Below are 16098 nucleotides of genomic sequence, written 5' to 3' on the forward strand. Positions count from 1 at the left end.
ATGGCATCCTAAAGCAATCTGGCAAATGATCAATCAGTCTCATGAAGATAGGTCTTTAAAAAATGACTAATATCTACAAATGATGACCTAAGGCCTAAGTACAATAAGCACACAAAATAAGACATTTGTTGAAATAATTTCGTCCAAAAAAATATACATTTGTTTTAAAATGGAAACTGCAAACACATTTTTTTTTCAGCAGAAAATACAAGCCTGTGATTGTGAGTCAAGGAGTAGGCTACGTACTGTGAATAGGATTTACGTAGGTGTATTGAGAGAGATGAATCCCTTGTTGCACTTGAAGAGTGACATGATTTACAACAACAACAAACAACTCAGCATACAGTATTACCAGTGTTCTTGTAAATACAACACGTGCATGTGAACTAGCCATAGTTATCATTTAATAGGTTGATTATATTCCGGTCTGTTAACAGTAAATCTTCGTTTTTTTTGTGAAATGGCTTGGATGGGTGATATTAATATGTAACTTCATCTCAGCATGATAACGGTAGTGCTCATTCAGCTATGAAAAGCTAGCTACTGTATAGCAGGTCAGGTCCAAAGTTATATCAGTTACGCATAATGAGCTCTGAGTATAGGAAGTATCAATAAATAAATATATTACATCCATGTCTGCCCGGATGTGGTGTTATGGGCTGATACTGTACATAGTGGTGTTATGGGCTGATACTGTACATAGTGGTGTTATGGGCTGATACTGTACATAGTGGTGTTATGGGCTGATACTGTACATAGTGGTGTTATGGGCTGATACTGTACATAGTGGTGTTATGGGCTGATACTGTACATAGTGGTGTTATGGGCTGATACTGTACATAGTGGTGTTATGGGCTGATACTGTACATAGTGGTGTTATGGGCTGATACTGTACATAGTGGTGTAATGGGCTGATACTGTACATAGTGGTGTTATGGGCTGATACTGTACATAGTGGTGTTATGGGCTGATACTGTACATAGTGGTGTTATGGGCTGATACTGTACATAGTGGTGTTATGGGCTGATACTGTACATAGTGGTGTTATGGGCTGATACTGTACATAGTGGTGTAATGGGCTGATACTGTACATAGTGGTGTTATGGGCTGATACTGTACATAGTGGTGTTATGGGCTGATACTGTACATAGTGGTGTTATGGGCTGATACTGTACATAGTGGTGTTATGGGCTGATACTGTACATAGTGGTGTAATGGGCTGATACTGTACATAGTGGTGTTATGGGCTGATACTGTACATAGTGGTGTTATGGGCTGATACTGTACATAGTGGTGTTATGGGCTGATACTGTACATAGTGGTGTTATGGGCTGATACTGTACATAGTGGTGTTATGGGCTGATACTGTACATAGTGGTGTAATGGGCTGATACTGTACATAGTGGTGTTATGGGCTGATACTGTACATAGTGGTGTTATGGGCTGATACTGTACATAGTGGTGTTATGGGCTGATACTGTACATAGTGGTGTTATGGGCTGATACTGTACATAGTGGTGTTATGGGCTGATACTGTACATAGTGCTCTCTGGATACCTGGGTATTTGCACATCCTCAGTTTCATTCGACTCAAAACAGATTTTGGCATTACATATTTCGAAGATCGTGCAGGTAGCTTTTTTTATTTTCACACACGTTGTGTGTCCGTATGTAAAGTTTCAAATTACACAGTATGTTTCTCACTGGCTCATTCTATAGCACTTCACTTAACAAAAGCTATGTACAAGCAATACTACACTGGAGAAAAATACCTTTTGTACATAATAACTGAAGCAAAGTGGGTTGAATGGAAACAGGTGTGAAATGGGATAAGTTGATAGTTGTATTGAACTACTTTGAATATAACATGTGTAACAACTCTCGTAATTCTCCAAAGATAAAATACAGCTGTGCATATTCATAAAAATGACAAATACCGTATATTACCTGATTAAACACTGCATGATTTTTTTAATACATAATTTCTATAACTTTAGCTGCCGTTTTTAGGCCCTGTGTAATGAGATCAACTTTAAAATGTATAGTCGCCTGTAATTCCATCACAGGGCTTTTGAATCTCTGATCCATTCAATATTGGCAGGCTTTTTACTTTCTGCTCGGCGCATTTTCTCCATTGCTTTCCATGTGTGTGAATACATCACTTTACAAATACAATGACAGCTCTACTGTAGAATAATTCACTTGTGTTAATCATATCATTACAGACCATACACATAATCCCCCATATCACAGAAACACCGACATGACTTATCATGTTTATTCTGTTCAGCTATAAAAACAGATCATAGAGGTGGTTAAGTATAGGTACTACAAGTATTACATTGCATTGATGAGTTTCGTTGAATATATCAAATGTGTTCATAGTTGGAAATCTTGGGAAATTCTGTGATATCCAGTGATATGTTAGTTCGGTGTATGCTATTGTTGACATGTTATAGGATGCTGTGGGATAAATAATGGCAGGCAATGGGATAATTTCCATATAATTTCCATATATATTTCCATTTCCATATAAGTGGATACATAGATTTAGGCTCTTAAATCCTGATCCAGGTAGGCAGGATCCGGAATTACTCAGTCCAGCCTTGTATGGTTACATTTTTATGTGTGGTATACTATTTGGGTATTTGGAATGGCAAAGCGGACAGGTGGTTATCTTAATCATACAGTGGGTGCCACATGGCGATCTGCTTACGGGGGTTGTCTAGCATCTGCTGCCAGTGTTGGAGGCCAGTATTAGAGGCATGTAAACCCAGCTGACAGCGGCCCAGGGACTCCTGCTCACCAGGACCTGCCTGATTTAACACCTCCAAGTCCAGACTGGATTTAGATAGCAGCTCACGGGGAACCTCCAGCATCATCATCTCATTCCACACTGGGTTCATCTTGTGCTTGACCCGTCGCGTCTGCTTCTTCTTCAGCTTGGTAGTCTGGTGCTTCAGGGCCAGTTTCACAGACAGGTCTAGGAACAAGGAACAAATCCGTCACTGCAGTGAAATCCACCAACAACAATATTTTTCAATTTTAGTATACTCTGTCGTCAACCTGTGGCTGAATGGTTGTTCATGGTTGTATGATTTGAAGAGCAGTTGTAGGCATCATACAATATGAGCTGCAATGGGTCATATTAATAAACAGGGTGTACCTATGGAGTCCTTCAGCTTGTCCGACTGTAGTCCTCTAGCCTTCATCACCACTACTCCCAGCCGGTTGGCTGCAGGCAGGTAACTTATTGACAGCAGGAGCTCTCCAGCTGACTGGACATCCTGCTGATTATAGTCAATCACACCAGTTCACTGTGATTAGAACAAGTCACACGAAAACCTTTACTCTGCAAATAATGTCAAAAAAAACAGTGCAGAAAACTTCAACAGACTTTGGTACACATAGGCTAGAACAAATATCACAATAAGCAATGTCCATTTATGAATGACAATAAGGTGTGTACACGTGCCTGTTACCTTGACGCCATCATTAATGGACACAAAGGTCTGATTCACTCGTAAATGGACTGGATGAATGGCTGTGTGAGTCACCTCTGTGCCTCAGGACGATTCATTAGGCACAAATCATTATAATCACTGCTATTACGCTTCTGATGCTACTGGTGAATCTCACATTGATCTGAAATCGTGCCACTTTCGTAAATGGTCTTCGTGCGTGGGTTAGCGGCATACTGCAATATGCACCAATATGTCACTTTACTAAGTGGAATATCAGAGACTCTTATAACCAGGAAAGAGTCTGTTGTAAAAGTAACATCATTTCAACGTAATGTGTGTGTAGGAGGGGCTTTACAGTCAACACTCCACCTTTTGTCAAACTGTTATCATGCATAGCCATCTATGAGGAGGGTTGATTAGTGAAAGTGATTGATATCTAGGATCTTTGGTCTTCCAGTAGTGCACATAAGAGGAAGTGGTTTGTATTATGTCCAAACAGGCCACACAAAAAATAGGGAGCCCACTAATGGGCAAAAAGTCAAGGGTTATGCATTAGTGAATATGCAGCGTCGACGAGGCATAATTGGCTTTTTTAGGGGGTGCTTGAAAATGACATGTTAACTACATCATTTTAACAGCACCAAAGAGCACAATACAGTTTTACAGCTTGAGCGTCCCTTTATCATCTGCGATCCATGGCAAGTAAACACTTTAAAGTAGCTGCCTGACTTACTCTTGGATTCGCTGTGAGCAATATATCAAAGGATTGGTAAGTAATCGATGCAAAGGGAATGGGGTAGTCTTGTTCTTTGAATAGTGTTCTTCTCTGAGTCATAACTCTATACAACTAAACTCAACAAAAAAATAAATGTCGCTTTTTCAGGACCCTGTCTTTCAAAGACAATGAGTGAAAAACCCAAACAACTTCACAGATCTTCCTTGATAAAGGGTTTAAGCACTGTTTCCAAAGCTTGTTCAATGAGCCATAAACAATTCATGAACATGCACCTGTCGTTAAGACACTAACAGCTTACAGACGGTAGGCAATTAAGGTCACAGTTATGAAAACTTAGGACACTAAAGAGGCATTTCTACTGGCTCTGAAAAACACCAAAAGAAAGATGCCCAGGGATCCTGCTCTTCTGTGTGAATGTGCCTTAGGCATGCTGCAAGGAGGCATGAGGACTGCAGATGTGGCCAGGGCAATAAATTGCCATGTCTGTACTGTGATGCCTAAGACAGCGCTACAGGGAGACAGGATGGACAACTGATTGTCCTCTCAGTGGCAGACCACATGTAAAAACACCTGCACAGGATCGGTACATCCGAACAGCACACCTGCGGGTGAGGTACAGGATGGCAACAACAACTGCAAGAGTTACACCAGGAACGCACAATCTCTCCATCAGTGCTCAGACTGTCCACAATAGGCTGAGAGAGGCTGGACTGAGGGCTTGTAGGCCTGTTGTAAGGCAGGTCCTCACCAAACATCACTGACAATAGCGTCGCCTATGGGCACAAACCCACTGTCGCTGGACCAGACAGGACTGGCAAAAAGTGCTCTTCACTGTTGAGTTGCGGTTTTGTCTCACCAGGGGTGATGGTCGGATTCGTGTTTATCGTCAAAGGAATGAGCGTTACACCGAGGCCTGTACTCTGGAGTGGGATCTATTTGGAGGTGGAGGGTCTGTCATGGTCTGGGGCGGTGTGTCCCAGCATCATCGGACTGAGCTTGTTGTCATTGCAGGCAATCTCAACGCTGTGCGTTACAGGGAAGACATCCTCCTCCCTTATGTGGTACCCTTCCTGTAGACTCATCCTGACATGACACTCCCAAATCATGGGACCTGATTTGTCGGAGGGTGAGGTCTAGGGCCATTCCCCACAGAAATGTCTGGGAACTTGCGGGTGCCTTGGTGGAAGAGTATGGTAACATCTCACAGCAAGAACTGGCAAATCTGGTACAGTCCATGAGGAGGAGATGCACTGCAGTTCTTAATGCAGCTGATGGCCACACCAGATACTGACTGTTACTTTTGACCCCCCCATTGTTCAGGGACACATTATTACATTTCTGTGAGTCACATGTCTGTGGAACTTGTTCAGTTTATGCCTCAGTGGCTGAATCTCGTTATGTTCATACAAATATTGACACGTGCATTTTGCAGAAAATTAACGCCGTTGACAGTGAGAGGACGTTTCTTCTTTTGCTGAGTTCACAACCAAATCAATGGTTTAATGAAAATGTTTGTCTCTCTTTCAGTGGACATCTAATAAATGAAATATCTCCTATCTTTCTTCAGTGGAGTATCATAGTGTGTGATTTCCTGAGGAACTATAGCGCAGTCTACTGCTGTGTGTGTGTCATCCCTGGCTTCTGTCAGCTCCATCTGCTCCTGCGCTCTCTCTATGCAGCTAGGACCATTAAATAAAGAGCTGAGAAACTTCTCACTGTGCTCAATTAGAAAATAATTTATAGCTATTTTTCCGCAGCGGCGTGTATCACTTGCGTCACAACCCACATCATACAAACTCCCGCCTTCCCCTCCCTACATCCCTCAGCCTCCTCCTGTCCTCTGTCTCCTCTATCTGCTCTTCCTTTTCATCTTTGGCATGACTTATTTATCTCATGTCATCCTCGTATCTCTCTCCGTCATCTCACACTCCTTCTCCAGCTCTCCATCATCCCTATTTGTGATTCCTGGCAGGACTTCAGGCTCTCTTGCGCATCCCTGAAGAAGAAAAAAATCCCCAGGGTTTGTGATGACGTAGATTCTGATCTGCTGCCTAGCTCGGAGGCTCACGATGCAGCAGCCAGGAAAGACTGGAGAGCTGGCTGTTTTTTAAAATTAAATCCTCATTTTCACACAGGTGTCCCTGTAGCTGATGTTTTAATTGAATAACAGCTTGTGGGTGGACAGAATGAGCTGTTTTGACAGAAAAGAGAAACCAGATCAAATTGGGTTTCTTAAAAAAAACTATTTTTTTAAGGCTTCCCAGCCTTTCAAATGGATCAGAAGCTAATAAACTGAAAAGGACTTGCAGTATATAATTTCTCCCTCTATGTACTCAATCCTTTCAGAGATTTCAAACAAAACGACCAACAACAATCTCTCTTTCAACTCTATATACAAATCCTCCCTGTGTCACTGAGACTGAGGCGAGAAATGGATTGCATTTTTCTATAGCAGCTTGAGTAGCTGTCCTTTTTACTAAATCATCTTTAGGTTACCATAAAGGCGGATGGTTACAACTGTATCTTGAGGAGGCTTAAAAGTGCTTGTTACAGGGTAGCCATACAGACAGGCAGATCAAACCCAGCCATTGAGCTAAATTAGTATGGCCTTGAATAAAAAAAAATATTTTGATCACAGTGCCTAGTATTCAGTTTTACCAGATCTACAGAACAGTTGTCTTGTTTGCGAGCTGGGATGGCTCAAGTCACTACCAGATCACAGAGGGGTAGGGTCTCTCGAAGGATGCCATGGCAACACCTACTTTTTATAATGAACACCTTCTGACAGCTCAGAGAAGCAGAGGAGAGACAATTAGCACAGGTTCGAGATAGTTAGTGGAAACACACTAAACACACAGTGACGCATCTCACCCCAATTCAGAATCACTCATGATTCCACCCAGTCTTCAAAAGAAAATAAACAGTTATAGTACTCCTCATGACTAAAAATTATATATGTGATGGTCTTGAAGAGGAACACAGTCCTACACAATTCAATTGACAAAAAATATAATAATATTGGAGGGAACAAATCACCTGGTGATTTGGCCTCGTTTTTTGGCTTGCTACGGCCGTCTGGGAGAGAAGAGGAGGAGCTGGGATCCTATGAGAGGTTCATGGGTCTGTTCAAGATGGTCTTTGACCATCCTCCAGAGGGCAGAGAGGGAGGGGAGTGACTTCTCCAGCTCCAATAGGATGCCCAGACCGCTGCGAAGTACGCCCTCAGATTTCAGATTGTGGCAGCCTCCAGCAGATGGAATGAGCCGGTGAGGACTGCGCGAAAAGAGGTCCAAACGGAGTTGGCGTGTCGGGATGACATTTACATTTACATTTAAGTCATTTAGCAGACGCTCTTATCCAGAGCGACTTACAAATTGGTGAATTCACCTTCTGACATCCAGTGGAACAGCCACTTTACAATAGTGCATCTAAATCATTAAGGTGGGGGGGGGGGGTGGTGAGAAGGATTACTTATCCTATCCTAGGTATTCCTTGAAGAGGTGGGGTTTCAGGTGTCTCCGGAAGGTGGTGATTGACTCCGCTGTCCTGGCGTCATGAGGGAGTTTGTTCCACCATTGGGGGGCCAGAGCAGCGAACAGTTTTGACTGGGCTGAGCGGGAACTGTACTTCCTCAATGGTAGGGAGGCAACCTATCCTTGGACGCATTCATCGCGATGGCCATCCGTCTGGATAATCTTGCTTGGGCGTGCCAGCACCTACCCCTCCCCTCGCCCTCCTCCTTTGGCTGTTGTGAGACAGAGCCTGAACCCATATGGAGGTAGGGGCCACACACTTCTCCACGGCAGAGCAGTGTCGCTGGAGACAGCTGGGGCTCTGTCCCTATTTTGGCCAGGAGGGGCACCAGCTTCAGTGGTGTCCGGTGCGTCCTAACCCGGGGTCCACTATGGCAGAGGTGCAGCCCTGTGATCTTCCATCTCCCAGGGTAGGCTTTGAGTATCCAATCATCACCGTTTCCCGCCAAACCCTTTCTGGTTTCCATTTCACTGGCTGGCTGTCCCTCATGTGTTGTCTCTAAAGCACTAGTGGAATTTAATCAATCAGGCCCTCGCCTTGTACTCACTCTCCTCTCCTTTTCCAGTCCAAGCCCTGGATAATCGACCATTGGGATCTGGCACTATCACGCACATCACAGCACCACTCACCCTCACCGTGGGACCATGCACCAGGAAAGCCTTCCTCATCATCACCGCTCCTGTACACAGTCATCCTCGGCCTCCCGTGGCTCCAACGACATAACCCCACCATCTCCTGGTTGAAGATGAATATCACCCCCTGGGGAACAGGATGCAGGAGGACCTGCTTTCCCGTACCCTGTGGTTCCACGTTGGTTGAGAGTTCTGTGAGTGCCCTTAAGCCCATCAATCTGTGCTCCTGTATTGTTGGCCCCTTGTTTCACGATGTAGACATCCACCAGGCTCTGTAAAGGGAATCCGCTCCGGATACCTGTCCTCCAGAGCACATATACGTCTCCACGGGGGTAAGAGATCGGCTGTTGACCTGGGCACACACATCCCTCGCCGCTGGGCACCCAGGTATCACCTGCACCATCCAATCCCTCTCCGATAAGTACTGGTGGCCCACCTTGGCGCAGGACGTTGCCCCCTATGTCAACTCCTGCTCTGTATGTGCACAAACCAAATCTCGCCGGCATGCTCCAGCAGGGCAACTACTTCCCCTTCACGTGCCTCAGCGGCCTTGTTCCCATCTGTCCATAGACTTTGTTAATGATCTCCCCCCTTTCTGATGGTTTCACCACTGTTATGGTTGATGCTCCCCCTCTCTCACGCTCGACGTCGCCAGTCTACTAACCACCGGCCCTACAACCATCATTAAGTACACCTGCTCCCCATCATTACGCACACTTGCTTCCCATCATTACGTACACCTGGACTTCATCATCACCTTGATTACCTTTGCTTTATTTAGCCCTCAGTAGCCTCAGTCATCGGGCAGTATTGGTTTGTTTTGATTCGTGTTCTATACGCTTCTCGTGTTTTACTTCATCATTATTAAACTCACCTTCTGCACCTGCTTCCTGACTCCTGGCGTATACGTGGCTATGACAGAAAACACATTTGAGGTGGCTTGGGGGTGTGGGGGTGGTTTGACGTGGGTGTATCTTAGGTGTGTCCTTGCCACCACCAAGACACCCATCTGTCAGAAGCTTGCCCGCAGCTGTGCCCCCCCCAGTCCCCCCTCCCACCCACTCAATCGCAACAAACCTCCTAGAGGGTGAGTTCAACAACTACAGATGTATGATGAGATGCCGGAGGAAACTTTGAATAGGTCAGTAGCCTACAGAGTAATATGAGAAGAATGCAATTGCTATTTTAAACTAAGTGTTTTTGATCACTTTTAAATGTAGTAGCAGAAAGCTGTAGAATAAAAAACCCTTTACATAATGCCATAGAAGCAGTGTTCTGCTAACATAACAATGAACACCTTTCATTGTCATTCTCAGCCGATACAGACACTGTGACTATCAGCATGCGTGTCTGGTGGTAAAGGGGATACCTTGGCAAACATGTCAGTGTGGTCATACAGTACCTTCCTGTGTGGTATCCCATATACAAAAGGAATTCCCTGATCAGATGCAGAATACACATGGTTTCTCCCTCCCCATGTTCACTGATACCATTCAATTCAATAATTAAAAAAGACAATACAAGTAAAAGTTGTTTCTAGTAAAAATGTTTATGCAGAGTGTAAACTCTCTCTCCTTTCAGAGACATCAGTATCAAGCCCATCTGTCATCACATCATCTTGCAAGTCTCCATGTTCTGGCTCCATACATGTTTCTGTGAACACATATGCACATAGTCACTGTTCTATTACCAATGGCAGTTAGGATAGGTAATATCTGATGCACAAACAGGTACTATGTTGACGTTTTAACAAGTCAGACTAAACCTACCTAATGCTGTTCTCCCCATCAACGACCGTTGGTGAGCAGGTAAGAGGTGAGGCTGGAAGTGAGGTATTTGCCAGAGCCCCTTTGATGGGCATAGCAGCATAGATCAGCTCCTGGCCCCTCATCAAAGATACTGGTCGGTCACACGCACACGCACACACACGCACACGCACACACACACACACACACACACACACACACACACACACACACACGCACACACACACACACGCACACACACACTCACACAGAGATTATGATTAGCCTGGTGAAACCAACCTGATCGCTGCGTTCATCTTTCTATTTCACTTCAGATCAAGCTTGTTCCACCAAGCTAGGTAATGCTCCGGACATTATATGCATCTAAAAAAGTAGAAAATAAGCAACAAGTAATGTCAGTTTACATCAATTATGTTTCACAATTGGGTTATCAAATGTATCAAATGTAATGAAGTGGGTTACCTTCTGTATTTTGTTTTACAAATGATGAGCCTGTGAAGGCTGTTGCCGCAGACAGGTGAAGGTTGCTGGCCGGATACTTGCAATTGGAATGCTCACAGCGAGGGCCCCCTTGCTGGTCTCTATGCTGCATGTTTGGTTGCAAACAGGACATCTCTCGAATAACAATATTTATATTGTGCCCTCGACACTAACTTAGAGTGGCATGGAAATATGATTACATCCCTAGCCAAATAATTAGTAGGAAACAACTTTGCCATAGTATGATGTCGTCAAATAACATCCGCTATGCTAGCGATGATCGTGATAATGATTATCAATATACATAACCAGATACATAACCAGCAATCTATGGTTTAGCTAGCAGTATACTCACCATCACTGGGGACCAACAAACTCCAACCACCTATTCCGCATGATAGGGTCCTTCGGCAGGGCATGCAAACCATAGTTGTTGGCTGTGCATCTTGCTGGAAGCATGCGTTGCATGGTCAATCCGTTTAAGTCTTTTCAGTCTCAAACGGCCGTGATCCTTTGAACATGTTGGTTGAGGAGCCCCATTCAATGAAGGTAAGCGAAGTGGGCAGAGTGGACATTTGCACGTGGAGCTTGGTAAAAGGGGGCATGATTTGTTGACATATTTGTAATCCAAACCCGACCTTCATTTACTCGTTGTGATGCACTGAGGTTCCAAACTCTTTTATTTTTTTTATTTTACCTTTATTTAACCAGGCAAGTCAGTTAAGAACAAATTCTTATTTTCAATGACGGCCTAGGAACAGTAGGTTAACTGCCTGTTCAGGGGCAGAACGACAGATTTGTTCCTTGGCAGCTCGAGGGTTTGAACTAGCAACCTTCCGGTTACTAGTCCAACGCTCTAACCACTAGGCTACCCTGTCACCCCTCTATTTTAGACGAGACTGACTTCATGACCAAAATGGCCTTATGTACACTTTGTAGTCAATTTTGATACTAAAATAAATGTTTCTGACTCATAGTTCTGAGAGCCATGCCACAGGACTACCTGGCCTGATGATTCCTTGCTGTCCCCAGTCCATCTGGCCGTGCTGCTGCTCCAGTTTCAACTGCTGTGCCTGCGGCTATAGAACCCTGACCTGTTCACCGGACGTGCTACCTGTCCCAGGCCTGCTGTTTTCAACTGTCTAGAGACAGCCGGAGCGGTAGAGATACTCGGAATGATCGGCTATGAAAAGCCAACTGACATTTACTCATTTAACATTTAACATTTAAGTCATTTAGCAGACGCTCTTATCCAGAGCGACTTACAAATTGGTGAATTCACCTTCTGACATCCAGTGGAACAGCCACTTTACAATAGTGCATCTAAATCATTAAGGGGGAGGGGGGGGTGAGAAGGATTACTTATCCTATCCTAGGTATTCCTTGAAGAGGTGGGGTTTCAGGTGTCTCCGGAAGGTGGTGATTGACTCCGCTGTCCTGGCGTCGTGAGGGAGTTTGTTCCACCATTGGGGGGCCAGAGCAGCGAACAGTTTTGACTGGGCTGAGCGGGAACTGTACTTCCTCAGTGGTAGGGAGGCGAGCAGGCCAGAGGTGGATGAACGCAGTGCCCTTGTTTGGGTGTAGGGCCTGATCAGAGCCTGGAGGTACTGCGGTGCCGTTCCCCTCACAGCTCCGTAGGCAAGCACGATGGTCTTGTAGCGGATGCGAGCTTCAACTGGAAGCCAGTGGAGAGAGCGGAGGAGCGGGGTGACGTGAGAGAACTTGGGAAGGTTGAACACCAGACGGGCTGCGGCGTTCTGGATGAGTTGTAGGGGTTTGATGGCACAGGCAGGGAGCCCAGCCAACAGCGAGTTGCAGTAATCCAGACGGGAGATGACAAGTGCCTGGATTAGGACCTGCGCCGCTTCCTGTGTGAGGCAGGGGCGTACTCTGCGGATGTTGTAGAGCATGAACCTACAGGAACGGGCCACCGCCTTGATGTTAGTTGAGAACGACAGGGTGTTGTCCAGGATCACGCCAAGGTTCTTAGCGCTCTGGGAGGAGGAAACAATGGAGTTGTCAACCGTGATGGCGAGATCATGGAACGGGCAGTCCTTCCCCGGGAGGAAGAGCAGCTCCGTCTTGCCGAGGTTCAGCTTGAGGTGGTGATCCGTCATCCACACTGATATGTCTGCCAGACATGCAGAGATGCGATTCGCCACCTGGTCATCAGAAGGGGAAAGGAGAAGATTAATTGTGTGTCGTCTGCATAGCAATGATAGGAGAGACCATGTGAGGTTATCACAGAGCCAAGTGACTTGGTGTATAGCGAGAATAGGAGAGGGCCTAGAACAGAGCCCTGGGGGACACCAGTGGTGAGAGCGCGTGGCGAGGAGACAGATTCTCGCCACGCCACCTGGTAGGAGCGACCTGTCAGGTAGGACGCAATCCAAGCGTGGGCCGCGCCGGAGATGCCCAACTCGGAGAGGGTGGAGAGGAGGATCTGATGGTTCACAGTGTCGAAGGCAGCCGATAGGTCTAGAAGGATGAGAGCAGAGGAGAGAGAGTTAGCTTTAGCAGTGCGGAGCGCCTCCGTGATACAGAGAAGAGCAGTCTCAGTTGAATGACTAGTCTTGAAACCTGACTGATTTGGATCAAGAAGGTCATTCTGAGAGAGATAGCGGGAGAGCTGGCCAAGGACGGCACGTTCAAGAGTTTTGGAGAGAAAAGAAAGAAGGGATACTGGTCTGTAGTTGTTGACATCGGAGGGATCGAGTGTAGGTTTTTTCAGAAGGGGTGCAACTCTCGCTCTCTTGAAGACGGAAGGGACGTAGCCAGCGGTCAGGGATGAGTTGATGAGCGAGGTGAGGTAAGGGAGAAGGTCTCCGGAAATGGTCTGGAGAAGAGAGGAGGGGATAGGGTCAAGCGGGCAGGTTGTTGGGCGGCCGGCCGTCACAAGAAGCGAGATTTCATCTGGAGAGAGAGGGGAGAAAGAGGTCAGAGCACAGGGTAGGGCAGTGTGAGCAGAACCAGCGGTGTCGTTTGACTTAGCAAACGAGGATCGGATGTCGTCGACCTTCTTTTCAAAATGGTTGACGAAGTCATCTGCAGAGAGGGAGGAGGGGGGAGGGGGAGGAGGATTCAGGAGGGAGGAGAAGGTGGCAAAGAGCTTCCTAGGGTTAGAGGCAGATGCTTGGAATTTAGAGTGGAAGAAAGTGGCTTTAGCAGCAGAGACAGAGGAGGAAAATGTAGAGAGGAGGGAGTGAAAGGATGCCAGGTCCGCAGGGAGGCGAGTTTTCCTCCATTTCCGCTCGGCTGCCCGGAGCACTGTTCTGTGAGCTCGCAGTGAGTCGTCGAGCCACGGAGCGGGAGGGGAGGACCGAGCCGGCCTGGAGGATAGGGGACATAGAGAGTCAAAGGATGCAGAAAGGGAAGAGAGGAGGGTTGAGGAGGCAGAATCAGGAGATAGGTTGGAGAAGGTATGAGCAGAGGGAAGAGATGATAGGATGGAAGAGGAGAGAGTAGCGGGGGAGAGAGAGCGAAGGTTGGGACGGCGCGATACCATCCGAGTAGGGGCAGTGTGGGAAGTGTTGGATGAGAGCGAGAGGGAAAAGGATACAAGGTAGTGGTCGGAGACTTGGAGGGGAGTTGCAATGAGGTTAGTGGAAGAACAGCATCTAGTAAAGATGAGGTCGAGCGTATTGCCTGCCTTGTGAGTAGGGGGAAGGTGAGAGGGTGAGGTCAAAAGAGGAGAGGAGTGGAAAGAAGGAGGCAGAGAGGAATGAGTCAAAGGTAGACGTGGGGAGGTTAAAGTCGCCCAGGACTGTGAGAGGTGAGCCGTCCTCAGGAAAGGAGCTTATCAAGGCATCAAGCTCATTGATGAACTCTCCGAGGGAACCTGGAGGGCGATAAATGATAAGGATGTTAAGCTTGAAAGGGCTGGTAACTGTGACAGCATGGAATTCAAAGGAGGCGATAGACAGATGGGTAAGGGGAGAAAGAGAGAATGACCACTTGGGAGAGATGAGGATCCCGGTGCCACCACCCCGCTGACCAGAAGCTCTCAGGGTGTGCGAGAACACGTGGGCGGACGAAGAGAGAGCAGTAGGAGTAGCAGTGTTGTCTGTGGTGATCCATGTTTCCGTCAGTGCCAAGAAGTCGAGGGACTGGAGGGAGGCATAGGCTGAGATGAACTCTGCCTTGTTGGCCGCAGATCGGCAGTTCCAGAGGCTACCGGAGACCTGGAACTCCACGTGGGTCGTGCGCGCTGGGACCACCAGATTAGGGTGGCCGCGGCCACGCGGTGTGGAGCGTTTGTATGGTCTGTGCAGAGAGGAGAGAACAGGGATAGATAGACACATAGTTGACAGGCTACAGAAGAGGCTACGCTAATGCAAAGGAGTTTGGAATGACAAGTGGACTACACTTATCGAATGTTCAGAACGTTAAGCTTACGTAGCAAGAATCTTATTGACTAAAATGATTGAAATGATACAGTACTGCTGGAGTAGGCTAGCTGGCAGTGGCTACGTTGTTGACACTACACTAATCAAGTCGTTCCGTCGAGTGTAATAGTTTCTACAGTGCTGCTATGCTGCTATAGTGTTGATTACGTAACGTTACGTTAAAAGAACGACAATAGCTGGCTAGCTAACCTAGAAAATCGCTCCAGACTACACAATTGTCTTAGATACAAAGACGGCTAAGTAGCTAGCTAGCTACGATCAAACAAATCAAACCGTTGTACTGTAATGAAGTGAAATGAAAATGTGATACTACCTGTGGAGCGAGGCGGAATGTTGACCGGGTTGTTGAAGTTCAATTCGGAAGACGTTGGCTAGCTGTTGGCTAGCTAGCTAGCAGTGACTCCTACGTTAAGGACGACAAATAGCTGGCTAGCTAACCTCGGTAAATTAAGATAATCACTCTAAGTCTACACACTCTAAGCTACACAATTACCTTGGATACGAAGACAGCAAAGACAACTATGTAGCTAGCTAACACTACACTAATCGAGTCATTGAGTGTAATAGTTTCTACAGTGCTAGTGGACGTTAGCTAGCTGCTGTGCTAGTGGACGTTAGCTAGCTGCTGGGCAGAAAGCAGTGTAGACTACGTTAGGACGACAAAATACGATCAGCAAAGACAACTATGTAGCTAGCTAACACTACACTAATCGAGTCGTTGAGTGTAATAGTTTCTACAGTGCTAGTGGACGTTAGCTAGCTGCTGTGCTAGTGGACGTTAGCTAGCTGCTGGGCAGAAAGCAGTGTAGACTACGTTAGGACGACGAAATACGATAATTACGCAATTATCTTTGATACAAAGACGGCTATGTAGCTAGCTAAGAAGAGATTGCTAAGATTAGACAAATCAACCGTTGTACTATAATGAAATGTAATGAAAAGTTATACTACCTGCGGACCGAAGTGTAGATGCGACCGCTCGCTCCAACCCGGAACCGGAGTTTTGTGATTTGATATCGATGCCACATAGGCCACAATGATTTGTTGTTTTTTAGGGGCAGTCACTCTTTAACTTTAACT

General features: G+C 46.2%; 1 protein-coding gene across 2 annotated transcripts in view; it reads right to left on the reverse strand.

Annotated features, from left to right (window-relative positions):
* Positions 1-1626: 1626 nt before the first annotated feature.
* Positions 1627-16098, reverse strand: part of syt13 (synaptotagmin XIII) — a 28301-nt gene continuing 13829 nt past the window's right edge. The window contains exons 5-6 of one of the 2 annotated variants that reach the window (XM_064975774.1): positions 3167-3287; positions 1627-2983 (exon numbers count right to left, since the gene is read on the reverse strand). In XM_064975774.1, the coding sequence (XP_064831846.1) occupies positions 2679-2983; positions 3167-3287 (426 nt within the window). In that variant the 3' untranslated portion in view covers positions 1627-2678. Of the gene's footprint in view, positions 2984-3166; positions 3291-16098 lie in introns of both variants that reach the window. The other variant, XM_064975766.1, reaches the window with a different exon arrangement.

The sequence above is a fragment of the Oncorhynchus masou genome, chromosome 1 (genome assembly GCF_036934945.1).
Source record: "Oncorhynchus masou masou isolate Uvic2021 chromosome 1, UVic_Omas_1.1, whole genome shotgun sequence".
Taxonomy (NCBI): domain Eukaryota; kingdom Metazoa; phylum Chordata; class Actinopteri; order Salmoniformes; family Salmonidae; genus Oncorhynchus; species Oncorhynchus masou.